This window comes from Tyto alba, unplaced genomic scaffold (genome assembly GCF_018691265.1).
Source record: "Tyto alba isolate M040663 unplaced genomic scaffold, T.alba_DEE_v4.0 Super-Scaffold_1000006, whole genome shotgun sequence".
Classification (NCBI taxonomy): domain Eukaryota; kingdom Metazoa; phylum Chordata; class Aves; order Strigiformes; family Tytonidae; genus Tyto; species Tyto alba.
Window position 1 is genome coordinate 16,532,291 of NW_024881272.1, and position 24,935 is coordinate 16,557,225.

Sequence of the window (24,935 nt, forward strand, 5' to 3'; positions counted from 1 at the left end):
TGATTTCAAAATATAGTCTAGAATTTATTGCATATTTCACCCTTACAAATAGTTGCAAAAATCTTTCTATACATCCATTATAGATAAATAAATTAATCATGAAACAAAACAGTATCTACGCATTCTCTTCATATTCTAAAATAGCTTCTTTAAAATGTCATTCAGATAGATTGCAATAGTCTTTTTTTACTAGATTTGCACAAAATCCAACTAAGTCCCACTGAACATCTTGTGAAAAAGAAAACACAGGAAGTCCAAAATGTAGCTGATTTTTTTCCCTGGCTCTGAAAATAGGAAGGGAGCTAGCATTCCGAGGACTCGTAGTGACTTCATGTGTTTACAAAGTGTATTAAAAATTATTCAGAGAATACTGACATAAAATGCTAGGTAAAAGGTCCTTTAGTATCATAAGGACTTGTTATATGAAAACAGGCCAGATATCAAAGTTATAGCATAGATCAGATCTTCTGAACGTTATTTACTAGTATGCAGTTTACTAATGAAGAAGACTTAAAAAAACAAAAACAAAAACAAACAAAAAAACCCAAACAAAACAAAAAACCAAAACAACCAAAGTAAAAACCCAACAGTGCAGGATGCTACATCCATAAATACTACAAATACTTTTTACTTCAGATTCTCCTGGCAAATTAGGGCTCAGACCCAAATCAGGCATTTGAGATATTGCCTATTTCTTTATTACAGGATCCATTCATATTCTTTGGTAATGTTGTTTGTTACAAAGCACCTGCCTCCAGGCAGCACACTCTCTTCTTCATGTCAAAGAAGGCAGATCATGGAACTGTCTTCAGGCCAGCTGGCTGTGCTGGCTGAGCTGAGCTCTCTAGTAGTTAGCTGGTATGTCCTCATTCCAATGTACTTATGTCTTGCAGAATGCCACTGCTAAATTTGGAGCTGCTTTTCAGCAGTCTTCTCAGTATCTCTGATCCATCAATCTAAATAGACTAGTACAGGAAAATCTAAGTCAATCAGGTTACACTGAACTGTAGGGGCTTTTGACTACCAGCTGTGCAATGAAGCCCTATTTTTGGAAGGTGCTTCTGAGTTGAGAATTCTTGATGTAAGGAAGTGTAGTTTTCAATTGCATAAAATTCCCCTCAGCAGTGGAGATTCAACATGCACCAAAATCCTTTAAATTAATTCACTTATTTGGCAGGAGGTCTATGAGCTTTTTCTTCTCAAAGTTCTGTGCAATATTCAAATCAAACTACTTTTCTTACAACAAAAAGGGAATAATTGGCATTCGAAGACTTGGGTAATCCTTGAATTCTCGTAGGTAGGTGCAGTGTTTATCTTTTGCCCAGATTGTCATCTGAATGAAGCAAAGCAAGGTGAACAGCCCCACTGGAAGGAAGGGAGAAAAAGATATGTTTCATTATCAGATTGAAAACACACTCTTGTTGCTGACATCACTTCAGGGTGCAATACCAAAACATTACTCACCTGGAACACACTGAGTCATGATAGTGAAACTGATCCACGTCCCCACCTGTTTTGGCCAAGGAAATTTAAAATATTTCTGGTGACAGCATTTGCATTTATGTCTTTATTGATCAAAACCAACCTTGTCCTAGTATAGGTAAATAAAAAAGCCAAGGTCAGCCAAATCAATTTCTAGTGTTAATAACCTTTAGCCAAAAAGGTAAACAGTGCCTTATTATCACAAACAAAACCTTTGTGTTTGCTTCCATAGCCATTATCATGACAAAATTTTAAGCATTACAATAGAGTGTCCTTCCTCTTTCGCTGCCTAATTTGTGTTTGTCACACCTCCTTCAATGCTAGGAATGGTAACTTTCTAAAGTCTGAGGCCAAATGCTGTTCTCATTAACATCTGCTAATCTCCACTGAAGTTAAAACCTGGTGCTGTCCTTCTGTGCAAGAGTGAATTTTACACCGAGTTGCACTAGTTTTACCTACTTCTGAACTGAGTCAGGAGTTTGGCTCCTGATTAAGGAATATGAAGTGATAAACCGATTCAAGCTTCTAAAGCAGTCACCACCAACACAAGCAAATGTATAACTTAAGAAAATGGCAAAGAAGACCTGGGCTTTCTACTACAATACCTTCTATTTGTCTATTTCCCTATTTACCACAATATCTTCTATTCATCTGCCCACTGTCTTCCTCCATACTGTGATTCCTGGGCTCTCTTCTATTATAAACCCACCAGATGCCCCCATCCCTCTCATTGCAACACACATTCAGTGGCATTCTCCCTCTTCCTGTTGGCAAAATTTGCACTGCTTTAAAGTGTATCTGTCTTGTCTAGCAGCCAGACTGAAGCACAGGCCCAGGGTGTGAGTTGTCTGTTTAAGGCTAGCCCTGCAAGTACTGCCTCAAGGGAGGAGGGGAAGAACAGACAAGTTCCTGTCTGCAATCTGCTTTCATGGGGTTCAAGGGAGGAGGGGAAATGTATTGAGCTGAAGTGCTTCCAAGGTTTCTTCCATGTTTAACATTCCAAAAGAAATGAAAATATATTCAGCAAAACTAAAATCTTAACATCTTGTTTGAAAATACATACCTCATATGTATAGTTAGGGCAAGATACAAAGAAAAACAGCCATGTGAAAGGATTCTTTGTTGGATATGGGATCTTACGGGTTTTGGATCCTATAGATTAGAAAACAAATCACAAAATATTCACACTCCTAAATATATTGTTTCCTATATAAACAACCCAAATCTGCCTACTCCTGTGTCTCATCACTGTCAGAGGGACAAGCAGGATGTGGGAAAACAGGATGTCCTCTGGACCCCCAAGAAGGACTGGGATAACTGTGGGAAAGTGTTCTGGGCATTAGAAAGTCACCTACATATGCCTTTGATCACACTCACTCCTGTAAAAGGTACTTCAAGTTTTAGATTTAGAAGTTAAGGGTTTTCTCAGATTGTCACAGAATGGGGTTTTTGCAGTCATAGTTGACAGCTGTAAGATGTTTGGCTCATGCCCAAGGAACCCTGGCCTGCACAGAGATCTTGTGCCCCCTGTACAAGCCAGTGAAATTACTTTCCCTTTCTCACCAAAGCATAGCTTATACTAGCACTGTTTCCTTTAGTACTGCCAGTGTAACTAATATAATTGCTGTCCCCAACACAATCTGGTCCTAACCAATAAAAATTAAAGTTAGGTAAGTGCTGTTAAACAGTCTGTTGCTGGGTTCCTTGCACTGTCTGATCTCCGCTAGCACTGAATCTTTACAGTGCTGAGCAAGCTGTGGGCCCACAGCAGTCAGCTGGGCAGGTATCAATGCCCTCCAGGATCAGGTCTTTCATGAGGTAGCATAACTGTAGAAGTGCTGCATGGCTGTGCAAAAGTGCAAAATTATAATGTGATTTTTACCATTTCTCCGGAGGTCACTGAGTGCAACATGAATGGAAAAATTTCCAGCTTCACACAGCTGCAAGAAAAAGCATAACAGAATTAAAACTGTGCTTCCCTTCTATTTACTCTTCTTCCTTTTGTTATTGCCTGGGATACTTCTTTTTTTTTTTTTTTAAAAAAAAAAGGAAACCAATCTATTATAAACAAGGTTAGAAAATGGGAGTTAATGTACCATAATAAATATACTTAACCAAGATTGCTCTCTAATAGGAGGAGGAATGTCTTTGTTCAAACATGAGTTCATATATTTGTAATATTTGTCAGCAAATGTGGACTCAGTGTCCAAAAGATCAAATACACTACTTATAAAATCCCCATGAGATCTAAAGGCAGTAAACCAAAGGGGATAAAAGTAAGTCCAGGAGATCCTTGCTTTATATTTTAGTTTTTCTTATGTCTTTAAAAACACCTAGAATATTGATTTGGGTAGTTTTGGTTTCTCAGAAGTTATTAAAATCCCAAGGATATGCGTTGGGCTCTAAGTTTTCTTCTCTAGAGTATAATTTATGAGTCATGAAATATAATTGACCCAGCTTCATCCACTGGTTTTAAATAATGCTTCCCCAATCAATTATGTAGAAAGTATATTGAAATGTCCCACTCATATGATTACAGACAGTCTCCAGCGTCTGCAAAGCATAACTATTAAAGCAGATGACTGGTAGTCAGAGCTCCTGAGTTTTATTCCCAGCTCAGTTACCTAGTCTCTCTATCAAATGGGAATAGATTATTAACTCACAGGATTTCCATACCGGGAAACTGCTGTAAAATCTTGCAATCACTGACGATTAGTTTCCCAAAGCAAGTGAACAGCTGATGTTCTGAACAAGTTACTCATACAAGAAAAATGGGTACATCTTTGTTGGCTACACTAACATCGGTTCTGCATGTATGAAAAGTTCCTAGGAACTGTGAGAATTAATGGACACTGACTGAAGAAATTTGCTCCTTAAGGAAAGCTGTAAAAAATTTCTGAAGCCCAGGAAAATGAACTTCTATCCCTGGAAATTATCAGCAACATACTTTCCTAGTTGGCCAGTTCTCCAAGTTTTATGACCTGTTGTGATTCTTAACACTCAGTAAACAGTTCACAAAACAAACTCACTGGCTTTTAAACATAGTGTCACAAAGTAGTTCCAGGATTCTTTTAAAGATTATGAGAGGTCATCCCAGCAGATAAAAATCCCAGTTTCTGAATGAATACTGGATCAAAATCTTCCCTTGTGTACAAGATCACATTAAAAACGCAGATGTACCTGTTCGGAGTGCAAGTGGTCAGCTTTAGTAGTATGTCCCAAGTGTTCAAGTATCTGTTTATACTACTCACTCCTCCACTTAAACAACATGTTTTAGCATTTTATAAAAAGAGCAAAAGACCTACCAGAAACATGATCACAGCAAAATTTATCTGTTTTTTCCCATAAGCTATAAAAAAAAGTTTACATGTGATTAGTACTAATATACAAAACCATAAGTACTTAAATCATATTGAGGGATGTTATGCTACTTACAAGGAGGAGTGTAAAGAGGATGATTGATGTAATAAGCAAGCCAAGCTGCAAAACCCCAGTAATACAAGCAGTTCTGAAAAACAGGGAATTTTTCTTTGTTTTAGTACAATCCTCTAGGCTAATATTCACTGCAAGGACCACTGATAACAATCAATTGGGCTGATCCTTCAAGTTGCTGATAATACAAAAAATGACAATACTAAGTGTGGTAATGTGGGAAGAGACACCAGGAAGGAAGTAGTGTTCATAAAGATTTCCTCTCAAATATCTGGGAGCTGTTAAGTTTATAAACAGTTTTAGAAAGTATGAACATGCTATTGAAAACAAATTTATCTTGTCTGGCAAGCCAGTTGGCCAAAGATGAAGTGCCATACAGGCTATCTAAAAAAAGAGAGACTTGTTTTCCTAACCCCTGACACTTTGTAAAACCAAATTTAAGTACAGTGTTCTCTTCCCTGCTTATTACTTTGTATTGCCCAATCTCTTGCCCTTCCTCTTCTCCTTCACCCCATCAGTTTTCTTTCTTTCACATGCTTTAACTTTTGCTGCTAAGGTCATCATGCTTGATGCTTTCCTCTGCCCTTTCACTGTGATATCTTTCGTTTGTCCCTTCTGCTGCTGTCCTTGGCTTTCTGTGATCCAGCTTCTATTCTCTAAACTTTCACAACATAGCTGTCACTAGTGGTTGTACTGACACATTCCTGACCAAATTCAGAGCTTGTTCACAGGCTTCATTCATGAAAAAAACTACTTACAGTTACAGTCTCTTATTTGGATTTCCTGGCCCTGCCTCTTGTGGTTTTTATTCTGACACTCACTGTTTCTTCGGTATCTTGGTGACACATTATCTTCTCCCTCCTTATATATCTGTAGCTAGGAGGGAAAACTTTTCTTGGCCCATTCCTCTTCTTCCTCTATGCTCTTACCTCTATGCATCATTCTCTTGCAGATAAACTTTAACCCTTGTCGACAAGTCCCAAATTTGCCTCTCATCAGTCGAGATTCCTTCCTTTATTAAACCTAGTGCCTCAGTTTTTAATGTTTCAGAGCATGTTGGTTATCACCTGGACATCAGCAAGATCAAAACTGAGCTTTTTATCTTCCTTTCACCGCTTCTCCTCTTCTTTTCCTTCCCTCCTGTTTTCACTCTTGAGTAAAACACTTATATTCTTACTCTTTCTGGTGATACTTTTTTCTTGGCTTTCCAATAGGTTCACATACCTTAGACATTTCTAGGTCCTTCTGCTTTTTCCTTCACAGTTTTGCTTTCCCACTAGTGCAGCCAAAATTCTTGTCCAAGGCTGCATTCTCTCCTGTCCTGACTGGTTTAACTTTTTTAGCTGACTGCAGTGTCTGACAGTGTGGTTTTCTGAAAATGCTGGTGAGGGCTCATCTGCTGCAAGCACTTGTATCAAACATTCTGTTGCATATCCACTTTCTTTTCAGAGTTAATTGAACCACTGGAGTGTCCAGAAACCTCAGAGAAAATGGACACCCTTTGGGTATGCTGTAATACAAACACATAGTATGTCCTTGCTCTGAGATTATATATTAATATATAACTGATGGGAAAGAGCAAATTATTAACCAATAATTACAGATCAGGTAGGATAAAAGGGCAGAGAGATTAAGTAACTTCCCTGTGATGATTTCCCTTTCCCCATGAAAAGCAGCAGAGCCCAAAGAATGACTCCAATCAGTCTAACAATCTAGTTAGTGGTCTATCCATAAACTACTGCTTCCTCACCAACACTAGTTTCTTCCACCATCACCTACAATTTACTGACTGCTCTACAGACTTAGGCAGAAACAATTTCTTGTAATCTTGGAACGGCATTTTATGAAAAACCCTTCCTTGATTTTGGGGCTTGGCACAGGATAGATCATATGGCAATGGATTTCAGTAAAGTAACATTAAATAAATAAATGATCATGACTCAGCTCCCAACTATACATGCTGTAATTAAACTGAACAAGTACTGTTCATCCAAAGAACATGATTTACTGCAAGAGTATTCCTCGGTTATAAGAAAAGGAGCTTTAAGATGAGTGGAGTCTGCCACCGCTAAGGTCCTTAGCAGTAATGCTACAAATGCCCAGCTGCCAGTAGAAGCCTTATAGCTCATACAAAAGCCTCCAGTGAGGTTCAGATTGGAACAGCAGAGTACATGCAGACTTCATAAACTCACATGAAAGAAAGAAATTGTTTCTGTGTATCTTTCATATTCCAGGTGAATGATAAAGTTTTACAACAATCTCTTATAAAACTGCTTTGTGGATCAAGTTCAGATATTGCAGGGATCCCCTAAATAAATTATTCTTAAGTTTACAAAGTTCTGGTTAGGATTTTTGTTTCCTCTACTCCAAATGATGATCCCTATGAGGATGAAAACTATTTCTTAATGCCCTGCCTATGTTTATTCATGACCATCATGTACCCTTCTGTTTGTCTCATATTGTCTTGTGGCTTAAATGGTATTTCTTTAGGTGTAGTGTTTTCTTTTCTCCAGATGATTTTATAGAAAGCAACAATATCCTTTTTTTCCTATTAAAATGTTCAGTAAAACCAGTCTTAAGACTAATCTGTGATGAATTCCACTGGTACCTCCCTATTATTAAAGGTCTGACAGATCCTTTTCTGGCACAGCCATGATCATTTTTCCTTAAGTTAGTTCCTTTATCACTACACAATTTTTGTATTAATGCTTATCTTATTCACCTTAAGCCGGTTGTTTACCAAGTCCAGATAAATCAGGAATTCTACCTTTCCATTGCCTAGAAAAATAATGTACCTTAGACAGAATTATACTATGTTAGTATATAGCATGAACTGCTTTTGGTGAACCCCTGCTGCATTTTACAGCACCATTTATTCCTAATTCTATTTGGGAAACAAAGGATGAAAATCAAAAATATTATCAATTCCTGTCTCAGATCTCTGCTTCTTGAGACTGAATTGTCTCTTGTTAAAGGTAGCTTTCCACTGTGCTTAGGAAATAATCTATCTATATCTGCTATGTATGTGATCAAACACTTAAAGAAGTTTTGTCTACCATCTGTATGTGACAGAAAAAAAAGGAAAAGTATGTGATATTTTCTCACTGGCACAATTTTGGAGTAACACCACCAAAGTCAATGAAATTATAAAAGCAAATCAAACCCAAGCACTGCTAAGCAGGTAGAAGAAGAACTGTGAGCAACTTTACAGATGAAAGTAGGTACCACAAACCTGAGAAGATGGAAGAGTAGAAGTGACCAGAATGACTGGTATGAATGTCGGTTTTAGCAACAACAGTTTGTATGGTCTGAAAGGAATGAGTAGTTGTCAGAGATGGCAGTGAGGAAATTAAGATTTATCACACTGTACAGATTCTTTTTCAAGGTAAAGTTGCTCATTTATCTGCTGTTTAGCATGCATTGGCTACTATTGGATCAAGAGCAAGTTTTTAAGAGATCTGCTAGCTTTTTAACAACCCCCACACTCTTCTGCTGCAGAAAACACAGTAAGTGGCTCAGAAGGATTCTTTCTGAGGGCCACTGCTTAACTACAGAAGCTCCTTCCATTTGGAAAGCATGAAGCTATTGCCAGAACTACCAGAGCCACTGCACAGCTGTACAGAGTTAGCCACAGGTAGAGCTTCAGCTGCTGGGAGTATCACTGCCATAATGCAAATTCCAAGGGAATGTCTAAATACCAAATGTTAAATACTCAAATGCTGATACTATACAATATGCTTTTCCAGTTGTAGATTATAATCTCCTGTCTTCCTGAGTATAAAGTCTATTTTTGAATACCAGCATGTACTCTGTTGCAAACATTTGTAAAATAACTACTGCCCATACATGACCATGCAGTCCACTGTACTACTTTGCAGATATCTACAAAATAGGGGTCTGCATCTCAACAGCTGCCCTACACCACCACCGCACCGGTAACATAAGGGAGTGCTCCTCCAGAAGAAAATTCAGAACAATCAAGCTGCTTTGCACTGGATCAAAGGTAAACTACAATTGATCAACAGCAAAGAGAAGGTGAGGGGCAAAGAATATGTAAAATAACTGTTACAAAAAGTAGAAATTTTTTTTTAAAAAAAGCAACCGTCCCAATATTATGCCTGCCTGTGCCTGTGCTACCTTAAAAGTTAACATTGTTACTAAAATCTTCAGACCCAAGGGGCTAGCTGAGTGAAAAGGAAGGGTATGCTGAAGGCTTAAAATGCTAAGAGTAATGAGATCACTATAACATGAATAACAGTATGGCAACATGTGGGTATACAATAGCGACAATAAGAAGTCTTTTGAAAGAACTACAGATTTATGGGTGAGATTTGTTGTGCATTACTACAAAAGCCACACCAAAAAATCTGTGCTGCAGAGGCAGAGCATAGGTTGGCTAAGTTGGATTTGTAAGGGGGGCTATGGATAGATTCTGACACAATTTACCTTCACAATATTCCTCAGTGGCATAGTCCCATGGGAGAACCGATGAACAAATACTGTTTCAATCAACCTTTTGATGTAGTGGAAAGAATGGCAGATACATGCCAAGCTAGAAACAGCAAGACAAAAGCATTTAAGAGTGCTTAAAAAAACAAGTGTGGCAAGACATTTGGAATAAGACTATAATGCTAACAAGAAATACTGCTCAAGCCTGCAAACAAACTTACTTAACTACTGGATGCGGGCTTGATGCAAACCTCTCATCCAGTCCATAGACAAAAGGCATGCGGAAATAAAACAGAAAATAGATGAACAATGGACCTGTATATTCTATCAAAAATACCTGCAAAAAGAGAGAAAATAATTAGACAGCTGAATTAGATGGTGGTTTTGCTTTGGCTTCTTTGTGATAACTAATGTAGTGGGATAAACACCTCCACTGACTCAAGATGGGATTTAGAGAGGCAGGGAGGGAATAGAAGGTTTGGGCTTGGGCTATGAAGGTGGTAGGCATGCATGTAAATGTTTTGCAATGCATTTTCCTCAGTTACATACAAACAGCCATTGCCAGTGCAGCTGACACAGTATGGGTATGAAAAGGTAATCATGGCAGCCCAGAGATCATGATGAATATGCATGCATGTTACGTTTCTGCAGCTCACACCCTCCTCTTGCCCTCAAAAACTGCTGTTTTATTTTGGGTTAAAATGAAATTTGGTGAAGAATTTATCTTAAAATTAGGAGCTTTGTTTCTAATGAATTAATTTTGTTTAAACTGGAAACACAGCTTGTAAGTGTTCACAGGTGACCCCATCTGTATGAACAGTTAGCATGGCAGATGTCCTGGGAAACAATTAGTTCATTCTATGTTCAAACAATCTTTAATTTCAACACAAAGAAGAAAAAAAAAGGAAGAAAAAAAAAAAAAAGGAAACCAAAGAATCTCTCATCTAACTTGATTTGATTTCAGATAGGTGTGTATTTCTTAGGAACATCACTTTAAATTAAAGTTAACTTTGAACCAAACATTAACAGTTGAATTTTCCACAATTCTGTGAGTGAGGAAGGTAGGTCAATACCTCATTTATGGAGAAAGAAAGGAAATTGATTATATTTCTGTCAAAAACAAAACAAAAGAAAAAAACCCTGCCTTCTAATATATTTACAGTTATTCTGACACTCAGAAAAGTTGTGTTATCGACTTCTGTAGCAATCAGCATTTTCTCTGTTGAAGATCAGATTTGATTATTGATGAGAAGTTTGTCTTTTTTATTTGGTAAGACTGAAGTATTTCTTGGCTTATATTTGAATGAAGTAGCTTGAAGGGCAGGGAGAGCAGAATGTAAAGGAAAGATTATGAAATGACAGAAGTCTGGTGTTACTCTGCACTGTGACATTTTGGTATACATTAATGCATGTGTGTCTTGGAGTCTACATGGCCATTAGAAGTTTTGCCTGTCTTACTGTTTTCTGGGTTGTATAACAGCTGCCTGATTTATTAGCTTTGCATCCAAAGTATTAATGTGAAGATTCAGTCTTGCAGAACATTAGACTTTTTTTATTTCACCTCCTATGAATGTTGTCTTTGCTATTTGTCATTAGCACAAGATTTTATTAATGTCTCATAGCTAAGTGGTAAGTGTGCCTTTAAATTACCGAGTACTTTTCCCTTTGTGCTGTGTTGTTTCATTAGAACTAATGTAATATGTGCATCATGGTGCTTCTGAAGAACTGGAAGGGTTATTGGTCACCTCGCTGAATAAACAGCCGTGCTGTGTGGTGGGCTGAGCGAGTTGTGATGGAATTTGCATTTGAGCTAGGACAGTAAATATGCGAGGTCTTTGTGGATGGCTACTAATATTGCAGAAATTATCAGCTGTCTTTAGCCTGCCACTAGCATCCTAGGATGCAGCCACATGCAGACAGCTAACTGATCTTACTTTCATGCATTTTCCTGCTGAAGTTACTTTGATTACTGACATGTGAAGCTGCTCACACATTGCTTTGCAGGACAAACTCATAGGAGTATAATCCTGAACTTTGTCAGGAGAGTTACACAGGCTCTGTGAAGCAGATCCCCAAAGGCATTTAGACACCTAGTTCCTAGTGCTTTTGCAGTAGACACCTAAATTCATTTGACAACCTGCACCTTAGTTCAGTAGAGTGAACCTACCCTGCAGCAAGTTTTCTGCTACTGCTCTCCCAGGGAACCAGGCATTCAGAATATCCTGTTACTGCTTTCCCCTGATTAAATGAACTGAAGCAATGAGGATTCATTGCCTGCATCCACTGTCAGAGCAGGCATCATGCAGAAATATTGGAGACAAAAAATGATGTAAGGATTAATTATGGAAAAATAGCCATTAAAATGGCTCAGACTTGAAGCATAGCTCACCGTAGTCCATCCTATCTGTGGCCCTAAATCTTTAAAGTATAAGGTAGCAGTTGTGCCAACAGGGAGGTGCTGCAGGATTTCCTCATCCCTCAGGGACTTTCCTTCTGAGAAGGAAAGAAGTAATTACATCTCAGCAAAATTCAAGTCAACTTTGGTAGCATATTAGCTTTATATTGTGCTTTAACCAATCTGTGAGATTCTTTGACGTGACGTGGGTTTATTAGAATTTCAGTAAACAAACTAAGAGTATTTCTACTTAATTTTGATTTATCCCTGCAATCACATATAATCCTGGATCCTCTATTCACACCAAGACAGTTAGGAGAATTCTCAATCCTATGTGCCTGCCTAGTCTACTAGACTTGCTTCATCACTGCTGCAGCAGAATTTGCTGATGGGTCACTGCCCTTTAACATAGCTCACTGACTTCCTAGTCAGCTGCACCTCCATCTCTCTCCTCTCTCTTCCTCTCTTCTCATTGCTCATCATCAGACAAACAGAAGCTAGGATAAGCTGAGAATGGAAGGCTCTTCTACAGAGGTTTTCATTGCCTCCTTTATTCCTAACCAACCAGCTAGGAGGTGATTCCACAGGACTTGAGCTAGTACTCCAGCTTTTAATGTCTAGATTTTGAGGGATCTCCAGAAGGCCAGCATTTTCGCATGGCAAGTCCCATAACACAAGTCCATGGAGGATTCTGACAAGGTAGATCACTGAAGAAGGAAATAAGATAGGCCTGTTTTCCATGGACAGATCCTATACAGTGATCGAATCTTCACCAGCGTAGTTTTAAGGGACTGTTTAAATAAAATTATGCTTAACGAAGGCAGAATAAGAAAGTGCTACATTTTATACTGAATACTAAGATGAATTAACACAGTTTGGCAATTAGACTTTCTTTTGTGCTCCCAGGCCATGTACTAAGAGGCTTCTAGTAGCAATACCTACAACTGCATTAATGAAGCCAGCTGGCATCAGCTTTGTGAGCAAATCCTACATCCACGGCAATGTGTTTTGCATTATGTTACTTCAAAAGAACTGTAATTCCTACCTGAGAGCAGAGGATTATGTGAATTGATAGCTCTAACTCATAGCCCTTTTTAGTACTCCCAGCTGAGCATCACTGTGGAGATCATGTCACTGCAGCTAAGGGAAATTAGTATCTAGGTTTTGTGCTTCCTGTCTGAAAGCAGAAGTGCTCAGTAGTTAGAAAGTGCATTGGAACAATGTGCAGACTCCTGAGTTAATTACCAAGCACCAGGCACACAGGTGGAATTCTGTTCGGTACCTTCAAAGAATTAAATTTGTTCTGAATTCTCTTCAGCCTTCATAATGCTAATTAACCTAGCTGGAAACTCATTCTTAAGAGCTAACACCCATGCAAAGTATACTTCTTATGCCAGGCCTCTGCTCAGAGCTTTGTTACTCTAGTCCTCACAAATACTTACTTGGATCAAGTTTTATCGACTGCCTTGCTGGATACCACCGAGGATCTGTAAGACCATACAGAGTTGTGTGATATACAATGTTTGATTTGGGTTATCCACTATTATAATGAATGCAATACAACAAGATAAGATTTAGTTAAAGATTTTTAGGAATGTTTATTCAACATGAATATCTGTGAGAAATTATGCAGCAGAAAAAATATAAAGGGGTATGAGGATAGTATAAAAAAATGATACTGAAATCTCACTGTGGTCACATTCACGTGCAGGTTACTTAGCATTATGTGTGTATACACCACATGTTTCAAATTATGTAATTTTCTCCTATTGATATACTGAATATTCTGATGTGACGTGAACTGCTGCAAAAAGTTATACTCACATAATTTATGGAACATCAACCTGATCTCCCTAATTGTGGCATTTGGTTCCACCTAGGCAACAAAAAATATTGTATATGTAAGATGGATATTTTGAAAGACAACTACTAGGTGTAAGACTATACAAGTAGATATGTCACTCAAACAGTGTAACAGTATAACCTTCTTACAGATGGCTAGGATCAGTATGGATGATTCAAAGTACTTCTTACAGAAAAAAGGGAAGATAATTTGTGGCATCTGTTTCAGAGGCAGCTTCTCTAGCAGTGATCAAGAGTTACTACAACAGCAGTGACAGTTTGATGGCTTATGAGTGAGTAAGGCATAACTGGCACCATCTTAGTGAAGCAGCTGAAGTTGTGCTCTTTGCCAAAAAGCTCCTTCTGGGAAGGGCTTGAAATACTCTGTAGTCAGTATGAAGTGTGCATAATTACTGCCTCTTCACTGGCCAAAGAAAGGCTATCAGGAGATAAAATACCCTTCATAAACCTAAGTTTACTTAAGAAAAGTTAGTAATTTTTGAATAGTCACCTAGCATTTTAAACAGATTTTTATTTTACCTTATCTAGGAAGCACAGCAGTTTCTTTGTCTTCCAATCAAGGATTTCCACCTGATAGGACACAAAATGATAATTACTAATTATTGGATAATCTCTAAACTCTTAGTTGGTTCAGAAATTCACAATCATCATTCAGAGTGAGACACCATTTTTTTATGGTCTGTGGAGTGTGTTAAAAACAATTCTGATGTGCTCAAGAGGCAGCTTTAAACATAGCCAGGTTCTCAAAGCTCTCAACTTGCAAACAAAAAAAAAATATTCTTGCCAAATAAATTATCTTCTTGGATATATTCAGAAGCAGCTAACTTATTGATCAAAGCACATTGATCTGGGGTATTTTCTTATGCTAGAGCAAAAGGAGCAAATAAGAGATAGATAGGGAAGTTTCACAGGAATCATTAAAGAACAGAATTTTTATGATTTGTAAAACTAGAAAGACAGTTCAAGAAAAAAATTTAATGTGCATATATGTGCATGTAAGCAAATATTCTGAGTACATACAGCTTGAAGATTAATGTGCATTGTTCCCAGAATAATTTAATTGTAAAGAGAGTGGAAAACAAGGGCGGACATAATGAACAGATGCAGCTAAAAATCTGGACTTCACAAATCCTTAAGAGGTTTTTATAGGAATACTCAGCATTACTCTTGCATCTCAGGTCACCTGTACTAGTAACTACATATTAGCATTTTATATCCCAAGCAGTGGTTTAGCTACAGCTCTGAAAAGGAAAGAGCAGTTTATTTCTGTGATCAAATGGCACTTTGGCAAAAGGTTATGATTTTAATCAACAGACAAGCAGAAAAGTCCCCAGACACTTCAAAGTCCAGTTGCAGAAGGCTAGCAAAACCTAAAATACAGTGTTGGTGTTTAATTTCATTTGTTCCCATCAAACACTTTGTAATGTTGCTTTGTGATATAGCTAAGAGTGAAAGCTCAAAGCTTACCTGTCACACTAAATGCCGGGGACTATCATTACTTAGTACCAAAAGAGCTTGTTGTTCTTGTTTTAAATAAACATCCAGCATTAATTATGTTTGGTATTAACTGGCCAAGAGGATAGATTAACACAAGACTTTAAATATGATTCCTTACTAAAAATAGGAGTCACAGTCCAGCATCTTTCTAATAGGGTTGCTTTGAAGAGATCACTTGGTTAAAGTATCTTATTTCCTTCTTTTATTTGTCCCAGATCGTTCTTTCTCTACTGGTGCAGCAATGGAGCCCTTCAGCTCCAGCCAGAAATATCAAATCTGATCTCCACAAGGAATACCAATGCAGTCATGTTTTCTACTTGTGCATTGTAAGCCCTCAGTGGGACATCAAGGGAGGTAAGCACTTTTCCTCCTTTGTGATATGTAACGAATGTGTGACAGATTATTGGGATATTGTATGTTTCCCCTTCGTTTTTTATATTTGAAATAACACAAATTTCTAGTTTTAATGTCTCTGTTTGTGGGACGTGTCCACTGGAAAGCAAATTAAGTGGATTCCCTTCCCAGAGGACTATTCTTGAAATACAGCATTCTGACTCTTGCAGTCCACAGAACACATACTGTGGGGGCTGTAAAACATTTTGTGCCCCTTCTGATGCCAAGTTGCTACAAGTATTACTGAAACCTTTGGTGTATCTCAAAGCTCTTATGACAGTGAATACCACTGGGCTGCCCTACAGACTGCAGCAGGTCCCACAGCTTTAGCAGTCTCCTTCCCATTCCATACCCACTCCCTGCATATACATATTGGATCAGAATCCCCCAGGGGCAGTTTTAGTCTATGGCCTTGAGTGCCTGTATTACAGAAATCTTCTTCAGGCCAATTACAGAATGGTTTGGATATCTTTCTGCCACCTACGCTCTTTTAATTGGGTTATTCTCATTATGCACAAGGCCAGACTGAAAATTACAGAACATCTTTTGCTCTGTGGTTTTCATGGGAGTGGCTGTACAGATATTTAGGTACTTCTGTGAACCTCTGGAATTGGTGTGGAAAACAAACAAACAAATCATCCAAAATCTTCTATACTATTATTTGACTCTATTCCAGCCTGTCTCTTTGAAGTGTCAAACTGATGTACCTGCCTGTACTGGCCCATTTCTTCAAATACCTAAAGGCACCCTATAGAGATGACAGATCCAGACTCTTCTTGAAGGGGCACCATGATAATGGTGAGAGGCAATGGACACGAGTTGCAAAATGGGAAAATCCAATCAGATACAAGGAAATTTTTTCACTGTGAGCTTGTTTAAACACTGGAACAAGTTGCCTAGAGAGGATGTGGAATCTCCATTCTTAGAGGTATTTAAAACTGGACTGGACAAGACCCAATGTAATTTGATCTAGTTGTATCTGCTTCGAGCAGGAGTTGGACTACATGACTTCCAGAAGTCCCTTGCAACCTAAACTATTCAATTTTTTTTTTTTTTTTGGACACCCACTCCTGAACTCCAAACATTTCAGATACTTTAAAGATCTAAGCAAATATCAAACATTCTTTCCCTTTTCAGAAAGATGGACACAGGAACACAGCTTTAGATTCCACTTCAGCCTGTAGAAAGTTGTGCAACAGAGTGAAAACAAGGTGACTGTTTCCTCTAATTATCATGCCTCTTAGCTGTATCAGAATATCCCCCAGTATTTAAATGTTCCCTGCTTAAGGGACACAAAAGCCTGATCCAAGGCAAGAAGTGTTATCTTTTCTGAACATAATGGCCAATCACATGAACCCACTAGCCCTGAACACTGTGTTTCCAGTCTTCAGGCGCAGCACCAAGTCAGTTAATGTATTGGTTGGCAACAGTTTTCAGATACCCAGCAATCTGTTCTTGGAACAGTTACTGATGGGTATCATCCCTTTCAAACTTAAATTGTTTGGCTCAGAGAACTTTAATTTATATGTGTTTTCAAAGCATTTAGCACAATAGGACACTGACTGTTGGCCTGCACTAGTGCAGTATGACTTACAGTCCACTTATTTGGTGAATTTTTAAAGGCATTTTAAATTATGGCCTCTCTAAAACTACTTCAACTAGGGCTTAATCAATAGGCAGATTTGTGCAAGATAGCTATGTTAAAACTCTTCTGCAAGTGACTACAAATATATATCTTCAATGTTTAGAAGACAAATTTGTTCTAGTACATAAGGATTAAAGATTGATAGTGTTTTTAAAAACAGAAAAATTCTTGATTATTATTGTTTAAAACAGGTTGAGGTCCAAGAATAATCAATATATGATATAAACAGGGAAAAGTACATTCAAATGTTAAACTTTTACTCAGAAAATAAAAGGGGAAAATAAAAGGGGAAAAAGTTTATTCATAGGGGAAAACCAGTTGAGCAAACAGTGTTTAAAAAAGAATTTTTAAGGTGCAGTGTCCCTGCAGTAGGATTACAAAAATCTAGTCGATCAAATTCCTGCAGTTTAAAGCCATATCAAATGTTTAAGGATCAACAGATCTTCAAAAATGATGTAACTATTATGGAAATACTGACAAACTTATCATGTCAGTGCATCTTGGAAGTTTTATTTGCAGCCATTTGTACTCAGCAGATTCAGTAAACTCTAGCTGAGTGAGATTTTGTGATCACTGACATAAGCATATATTGTATTGATTTCTTTTGAAATTACTCAGTAAAAAAATTACTTATTTTACAGTCTAGGAATCAACCAGCCCAAGAAAGAATAATGCAGAATGAATTCTTCCTGAACTATTAGAGTGCTAACATCAATAAGGTTCCTTGAATTTAACACTAAAAAAATCCAACAGTTACCACAGTCCTAATTAAATCTTTCTAAATATTTTATTTTTCCTATGTAATTAGTAATTTTCTCTGTCTCCTTAGACTTTTCTGATAAGCTGTGTTGTTCCTGAAGGAAGTAAGCATGCCTTAGTGTGATCTCACTCCAGAGCATATCAAGAATAACTTTCTTAAAGTCAATAGACATAAGCCAAAGGGAAATTACTGTAAGTGTACACACACTGAAAATGATGTTTGTGTTGCTGCTGCTGCTACAGCTGACTTGCAGTCCAAAACTTCCCTTGCACAGGAATGTACAAACTGTTGCAGAGGATGAGACTAAGAATCCATCTAGAATGGTATCTTTCTTTCTGATACAGCCAACAGCAGGTGACAGAAAAAGTAATGAAACAGGACAAGAATGTAGTGACTGGGGGGGAGGGGAGGAGACGAGACAGACACAGAAATTGTGATTTTCCTGCACCAGAAGTGCTGCCTTTGTATTTAATAGCTTTTCACTGATTTTTCTTCAATTAGTTTATCCACTTGCCTTTTAAACCTGTGTAAACTTTTTGAAAGCACAGTGTCCTGAGGCAGGGAGTTCCACAGCTTAGCCACATGCTGCATGAGGAATTCCCAAAGAAGAACTAAGGCAAATGTTTGTCCTTCAGAAAGACAAATCCAGTTATATAATTGACAGGGGATAAAAAAAGTTGGTGTAAGAATGGTCAGTAAAGAAAAGGAAGGTGTATTCCCTTGAAGTGGGACGCTGGTTTATTTTTCACGAAATAGAAAAGCTGTTAGAGGTTTGTGCTTTCACAGCAAATTCCGGCTCATGAAAGCCTTCCAGCTTTTACTAGCATGACATCTTCCAGGAGGATACACAAGATGGGAAAGGAACCTGCACCAGTTAATGCTGACCCAGTGGGTATTTACTTACACTGGCTAACACAGCCTCACGTTGCCAGCTTCCCAGGCATACTGAAGAGTCACATCACTCACTGAGTATCCCTGTCACTGTGAAGCGGATTGGAGTGCCTCCATCTGAGAATCTAAGCCAACTTTGAGTCAATACTAAGTAGACATCCAGGGTTTTCAACACAACTGCGTAGCCTTTTCCATGGGCAACAGAGAATATTCATTGCCTCGGTTCTCTGGTTTATGGCGATTATTTTCTACAATGACAATATTCAGGTAGGTTTATAAATTCTTTGTGAAAGCCCAATAATTTCTTTGCATCGGCACTGGAATTTACAATGTTGAACTTCAGTATCTATAGTCCCATTATTACTCTTCATGGGTCATTTGGTTTATGGATGTCAAAATATACCTTCAGTGTATGTTTTTGACATGGAATTGAAGTGAGTGAAGAGATATTTTTTTTTTCCTTTTTTTTTTTTTTTTACCTAGAGGTATCAAGGATGGATCTGCTGTGTTTTGATAGGGCAGGAAGCCCTGGGAAGTCTGGAGCCCTTATACTGATGGGTGAACTCACAAGATTTGTATCATTTTTTAAAAATATACTTCAAAGAAGTCTATTATTTTTTCTAAAATAAGACTTTTGATTTCAAATGTAGCCTTCAAATTCTGAGTAGCTCCAGGTATTTCCTGTCAAGCAATGTTTTACTATCATATATTCCTATATAAAATTAAGTTTCTCCTTCAAGCTCTGTAGAGAAAAAGGACAAATTCCTGTCTTTTAAATGAAGCAGCATAACTGACTATAGAAAGTGCTGGAAAGTGTGTGGAGAGGTGGTGAGGAAAGAGAGAGGGAGGATGTTTTTCCCTATCTTCTCATCTCTTTCTGTGATAATAATCTTACGTGTTACTTGTGAAAACAGAGCAGGTGTCTCCAAATAGCAGGGCAATTTTCAGCAGTGTCCCTTTAAAAGAACATTCAGATATCTCATATGTGGCCTTGTCTTGCTCAAGCAGCTCCTGGAGAATACAGAATCTTAAAATCCTCTGCAGTCCTGCTTTTGGCACTTGCTCTCAGTGCTCTTACTTGACAAGGCTTTAGACAGCATAGCTCTGAGTGGGAGAAACCTTTGTAACAAGAGCTGTGACATCCCAGCAATGCTAGCTAGGCAGTGGCCATCCCCCCCTTGCATTCAGAGGGTTTTCATCACAGTCAAAAGGGGGAGAAGCTTTAAATGCCAGCAAGGGGGGCCAGTACATTATTGCTTTTAGACTGCACTGCATATGTCAGTTCAATCTATCCTCAGGACGTGAAGAGTCCAAAACATTTTTGGTTATCACAGCTCACAAAAGGCTCTTCCCATCCAAACCACTTAAAGAAGCAGAAGTGCAACGGTGGCTCTTGTAATACTAATTTTCTACAGTATGAGTGTACTTGTTCAAGTATCCTTCCTCTAGGAATTCAGAACGCCACACTATTTTCTTTATAGGAAATGCTTTTGAAGACCTGAACCTGTCAAGTAGAAAGAAAGGGTAGAATTCATTAGCCTAACTTCAGAGCTCTCTACTACACACTTCTGCATCTGAGCATGTCACACAGACATCCTTTGTACAGAAAGGAGAAAAGTAGGCACTTTTAGGATAAACTGTATCCTAAGCTCTGAAACATATCTAAAATAGGTCAGAAGAGTTGTTCTCTAATCAATTTGGAGAAATGAGCACTCCTCGAGAATATTAATTATCTATATATAAGTATCATAAATCTCTACATTTTCAGAGGCAAATCTCCTCAAATTATTAGGTGCAGTACTTTCAGGTATGCACATATTTCTTTAAAATGTAGTTGTTCTTGCTAAGTTTCCCCCGAGCTATTAGTGATAAAAAACCTGAGGTGAAATTAGAAACATACCAACACCTGAAGTAAACAAGACCTATTCTAGCATTATTACAGAAGAGGAAAGGTAGAAGCAGCCATTGAGACACAGGCCGAGGAGTACAGGGACCTGACTTTGCATATCAGTTCTAATACAGACATCTCATAAGTAGAGGAAATCACTTTGGCTTAATTAGGTGGTTGCTCGTAATTCTTGGTACTAAGTGTGAACACAGCCAATTCAAAATAAGGAGGTAAAGGTACTTCCAAAGCTGAATCTGCCTTTCACTGACTTAATGGTCACTTTAATACAATGTTGCCTATTTTTAAGTGTTTCTGACTGTAGCAGCGAAATACTCTCATAAAGAAAAGGATGGGAATTAACAGCCAGTGTCTCAGCACTCACAGTCAGTCTGATGTTCTTGACCATCTCTTTGTAGGTCCATTCACCAAAGAGTAATTTTATTCATGCATAAGGGAGAGGATCTTCCTACATACTCAGGAACTTATGAAATTGATTGTGTGCTAAGCATGATCAAATGCACAAACTCAACAAAACAGGAATAAGCATTCCATCAATAAACTTCTGCTAAACTTGTAACATAGTCATATTCTAAAAAATTCAGACAGCGACGGTCAGTGACTGTAAAGTGCTCTGTGGTTCTTATAAGGAAGTACCATAGAAGAGCAATAAAGGGTAAATGGTTTAGGAATGTACAGGGAAAAGTACAGAGCTATACAGTACCTCTAACAGGGAACACTGATGTTTGTAACACCAACAGAGATTCGCCATCCACCCCACACACACCCCAGGAAGCACTGGGACAGCTGAGACATTTACCTTCTCTCTTTTGGCAGCTCAGTTTTGAATGCATGGTGGAAAAATGCAGTTCAGAATTCAAATTCAAGGAATTTATAAAAGAAAGCAAATCAGTGGGGAGAACAGCTCGGAAAGTGATGTACAACAGCACTGCTCAGTGCTACCCAGGCTGTCTTTGTCCACATCCTACACCCTGAGTCAGCTCAGACACACACTGGATGAGCTAGGCAAATCTGTTTCCACCCGTTATCTGTTGTAGAGAGAAAAGGACTAAGACATACAAGGCTGACATGTAAATTCATGAGGCATTCTGAGCTTGGATTAGTGTTGCTTAGACACAGGATCTTGATTTAGGACTCAAAAAGACCTATATCTGCTGCTATTGTTCTGCTTAGCAAGATGGAGTGGGTCATTCCACTGTCATGTGTTTCCCTATCTGCAAAATCGGGTAACAGTAATGATGTCTGTGCTTTTGATGTCTTCTAGTAACAAGTGCTATTCAGAAGTTCAGTGTGGCTAAGGCAGAAGAGCAAACCTACAGACCAGACACCGACCGAAGACATTCAGGGGGGTAATTAACATGTGCCTGCTCCTGTGTTTGGATCTCACAAGAGTTTGGGACACTGATAGAAGTACAGAAAACAGTGAAAAGCTTAGTTGTTTTTCCTAAAAACCAGGGAAGTCAACACTGCAGAGGAAAAGGCAGGGTGCAGGTACCTCCCTCACACCCTCAAGAACTAGAGATAGCTCATTTTGCTGAATTGTTTGTGATGTCCAGAACACTTTTATAGCTTTGAAAAGCAAAATCTGAACACTTAGGTCATGGTAGGCAATTATAGGGGCAGCTGCTTTTCAGATTGTGTTGGATTCTGTTAATGTTATAACAACAACTAGTTTGTATTTTGCAGGGGGGGGGGGGGGGGGGGGGGAGAAATGTGTTCCTTTTTAGGAGAGTTGTGCTGGAGAAACTGAAGTGTAGTAACCCTGCAGAAACACCTTCAGGATTGCTGCCGTTCAGCTTATACTGCCCTGTGTTTGTAATATAAACCGCTCTTGAGAATTTTTGTATTAGCCAGCCTAACTAATTCTAGCAAAAAAGTCAGTGTGGCTGTTTATAAGTTGATGAGATACGTTCCTCTTCACGCTCCCCAGCTGCATGTTACTCTGCACTTTCTTGTACACACAAGGAGTTGACTGGACTAAACTCCGGTTGTTTCTCATTTCCCACGCAAGACCGAAACGCACCGTGTGAGCAGGGGGGGGGGGGGGGGGGGGGGGGGGGCGCCGGCACCGCCCTCCCTCGCTGCTCCCCGGGCCGGTGCGCGCTGCGGGGCTGGGAGCCGGGCTGGGAGCCGTCCTCCCGGCCAGGGCACCAGCTCCCCTCTCGCCGGCTCCGTGCCGCCGAGCCGAGCCGAGCCGCGCCGAGCCGAGCCGCCCCGGGCCGGAAATCTCAGCGGGACGGCTGTCGGTGAGGTGCACGGCGGCTGGCGACGGGGTCTTCCAAGAAGTTGGGGACAGAAGGTGCCGAGAACATTCCTCGCTCTCGCTCTTTCCTTACGGCTGGGATGCGCTGCCAGACCCACCGCGGCCGGCTGACCACGGCGCTGCCCTCGGGAGGATCCGGAGACATTGATCGGCGCCTCCGCGGATCGCCGAGAGCCCTCCTGGAGCCCGGGGACCTCCCCCCGGCTTCGTCCCTCCCTCTGCGGGGCCACCTCCGAGGACCACCGGGGCGGCGAAGGGAAGGTGCGCGGGGAAGGGAAGGACGGAGCGGACAGGAGCCGCTTCTGCCCCCTCGCCCCGAGGAGACCCCGGCGAGCGGCGTGTCCCCCCCGGCTCCCCCCGCCCGGCTCCAGCGGCGCTCACTCGCTTCGGCAGACCCGGGAGCGGCCGGCTCCGGCTCCCCGGTGCTTCAATGCAGATGGGGAGGGGGGGGGGGGAAGCGAGAGGCGCCTGCCGCGACCCGGGGCTCGCCCCCCGCCCCCGGCGCCGCCCGCACCCACCTCGAAGAAGCCGGCTCTGCCGCCCATCCTGCGGCCGCCTCCCGCCGCCTCCCGCCGCCGCGGCACCGTCCCCGGGGGCCCCCGCGCTGCGGCCAATCAGGCGGCGCACGGCCCCCGCGGGGGGGCTCCCGGGGCCGCGCCGGGCCGGGGGGGGCGGCTCCCCGGCCCCCGCCCCGCCGGTGCCGGACCCCGCGCAGCCCGCAGCGGTGCGGGACCCGCCGGGCCCCCGCCCGGCCCAGGGCTGCAGCGCCCGGTGCGCCCGGCCGAGTGGGGAGAGGAACGCTCACCCACCGCCCCGAGTGACGAGTCGGTGGCATTTCAGTCAGAAGGGTAATTGGGTTGGTTTTGGTGTTTTTTTTTTTTTTTTTTTCTCCTTTCTTCGAACGTTACAGAATTACTGCGGGAAATAAATCACGTTTCATTTTTTTTTTTGCAGATCTGAAGCAGCTTCATAAGTTAACCTGAAAAAATACAACTGACCGCAAGCTAGAAAACATCTTCCTTTTCTCCTCTGATAGTTTACCTCATGTTTCAGGGGTAACTGGACTGACAACACAACTCTGCTGAGATCACTTCTTCCCCTGCCGCCGCTGAGAATCAAATGCGTGGCATAAAGCAGTACAGAGGCTGATACTGCTTCTCCTCAAACCAGTCTTCATTATGTGATACCCTTTTTCTTGAGCTAAGGTAATTAAATATCAGCCAATTCTACAATGCTAGAAAAGAATATTGCTTTTTCACTGCCATAAATTTCCAACAGGCAGATTTATGCTATGCACTGTTTGAAAACATTCTGCAATCCCCAAATTTAACCTGCTTCCATAGAATTATAACAGTCAAAGCTACTTAAATGAAATATCAATGAATACACTTAATCAAAAGGAAAGGCCTCTACTAGAAAGCCGGAAGGCCAATAAAAAAGGCCCAGCAGGACAGAATTCAGTACGACTGTAAATATGGGCAAACCTGTGAAGGTGTATGGAGGTGAACGCTCCTTCCCAAGCCGGTGTCGAGTCCGGGTGGTTAACCTTTGGGCCAGGTTAGACCTCCTGGATTTTAAAAGAAAAAGAAAACAAAATTACTGCTTTTCCAAATAAGCTGACGTCTCTTTCAGTGTCTTACTTCCAGAGGCTCTGTATTCATACAATGAGGACAATGTGTCAAATACATGAAAATAATCCAATATGGAAAAGTAATGAGAACACAAATATAAAGAACATTTAAACTAACCTTCTGTACCAGAAAATGATCAGGCAGTGCTTCAGACTGACAGAAGTTATGCAAATTGGTTCTCAATATTAGCGCAACATGCAGCCTGGGGAAGGAAAATCTGTTAGAAACACAACGGAAATTCTCGTGCTGACAGCAAAATTACAATTTGTAACTTACTGTTCCCTTTAACTGTAGTTAAAAAAAAAAAAAAAAAAAAGGAAAAAAGTGA

General features: G+C 40.1%; 1 protein-coding gene across 2 annotated transcripts; it reads right to left on the minus strand.

Annotated features, from left to right (window-relative positions):
- Positions 1-675: 675 nt before the first annotated feature.
- On the minus strand, positions 676-24,540 carry TECR (trans-2,3-enoyl-CoA reductase). Of its 2 annotated transcripts, none has more exons than XM_033000405.2 (13): positions 24,461-24,540; positions 14,141-14,191; positions 13,583-13,634; positions 13,201-13,245; positions 11,753-11,856; positions 9,585-9,700; positions 9,361-9,499; positions 4,918-4,990; positions 4,788-4,831; positions 3,365-3,422; positions 2,546-2,634; positions 1,465-1,510; positions 676-1,365 (listed from the first exon to the last, which is right to left on the minus strand). In XM_033000405.2, exons 3-13 carry the CDS (start codon positions 13,596-13,598, stop codon positions 1,238-1,240), a joined length of 858 nt encoding a protein of 285 aa, XP_032856296.1. In that variant the 5' UTR covers positions 13,599-13,634; positions 14,141-14,191; positions 24,461-24,540; the 3' UTR covers positions 676-1,237. The 2 variants fall into 2 exon arrangements, with proteins under 2 accessions (XP_032856296.1, XP_032856295.2); XM_033000404.2 differs by lacking the exon at positions 24,461-24,540 and adding an exon at positions 23,495-23,817 and having other exon boundaries at positions 9,361-9,466.
- Positions 24,541-24,935: the final 395 nt, after the last annotated feature.

Excerpts from the sequence above, each read along its gene's own strand:
- TECR (XM_033000404.2), bottom strand. The coding sequence starts at position 23,521 with ATGGGCGGCAGAGCCGGCTTCTTCGAG. Across the intron at positions 14,192-23,494 it reads GCAGAGCCGGCTTCTTCGAG|GTGGAAATCCTTGATTGGAA; the intron begins GTGGGTGCGGGC and ends GTGTCCTATCAG. Across the intron at positions 4,832-4,917 it reads TCCTCTTTACACTCCTCCTT|CTTATGGGAAAAAACAGATA; the intron begins GTAAGTAGCATA and ends TTTTTTTTATAG.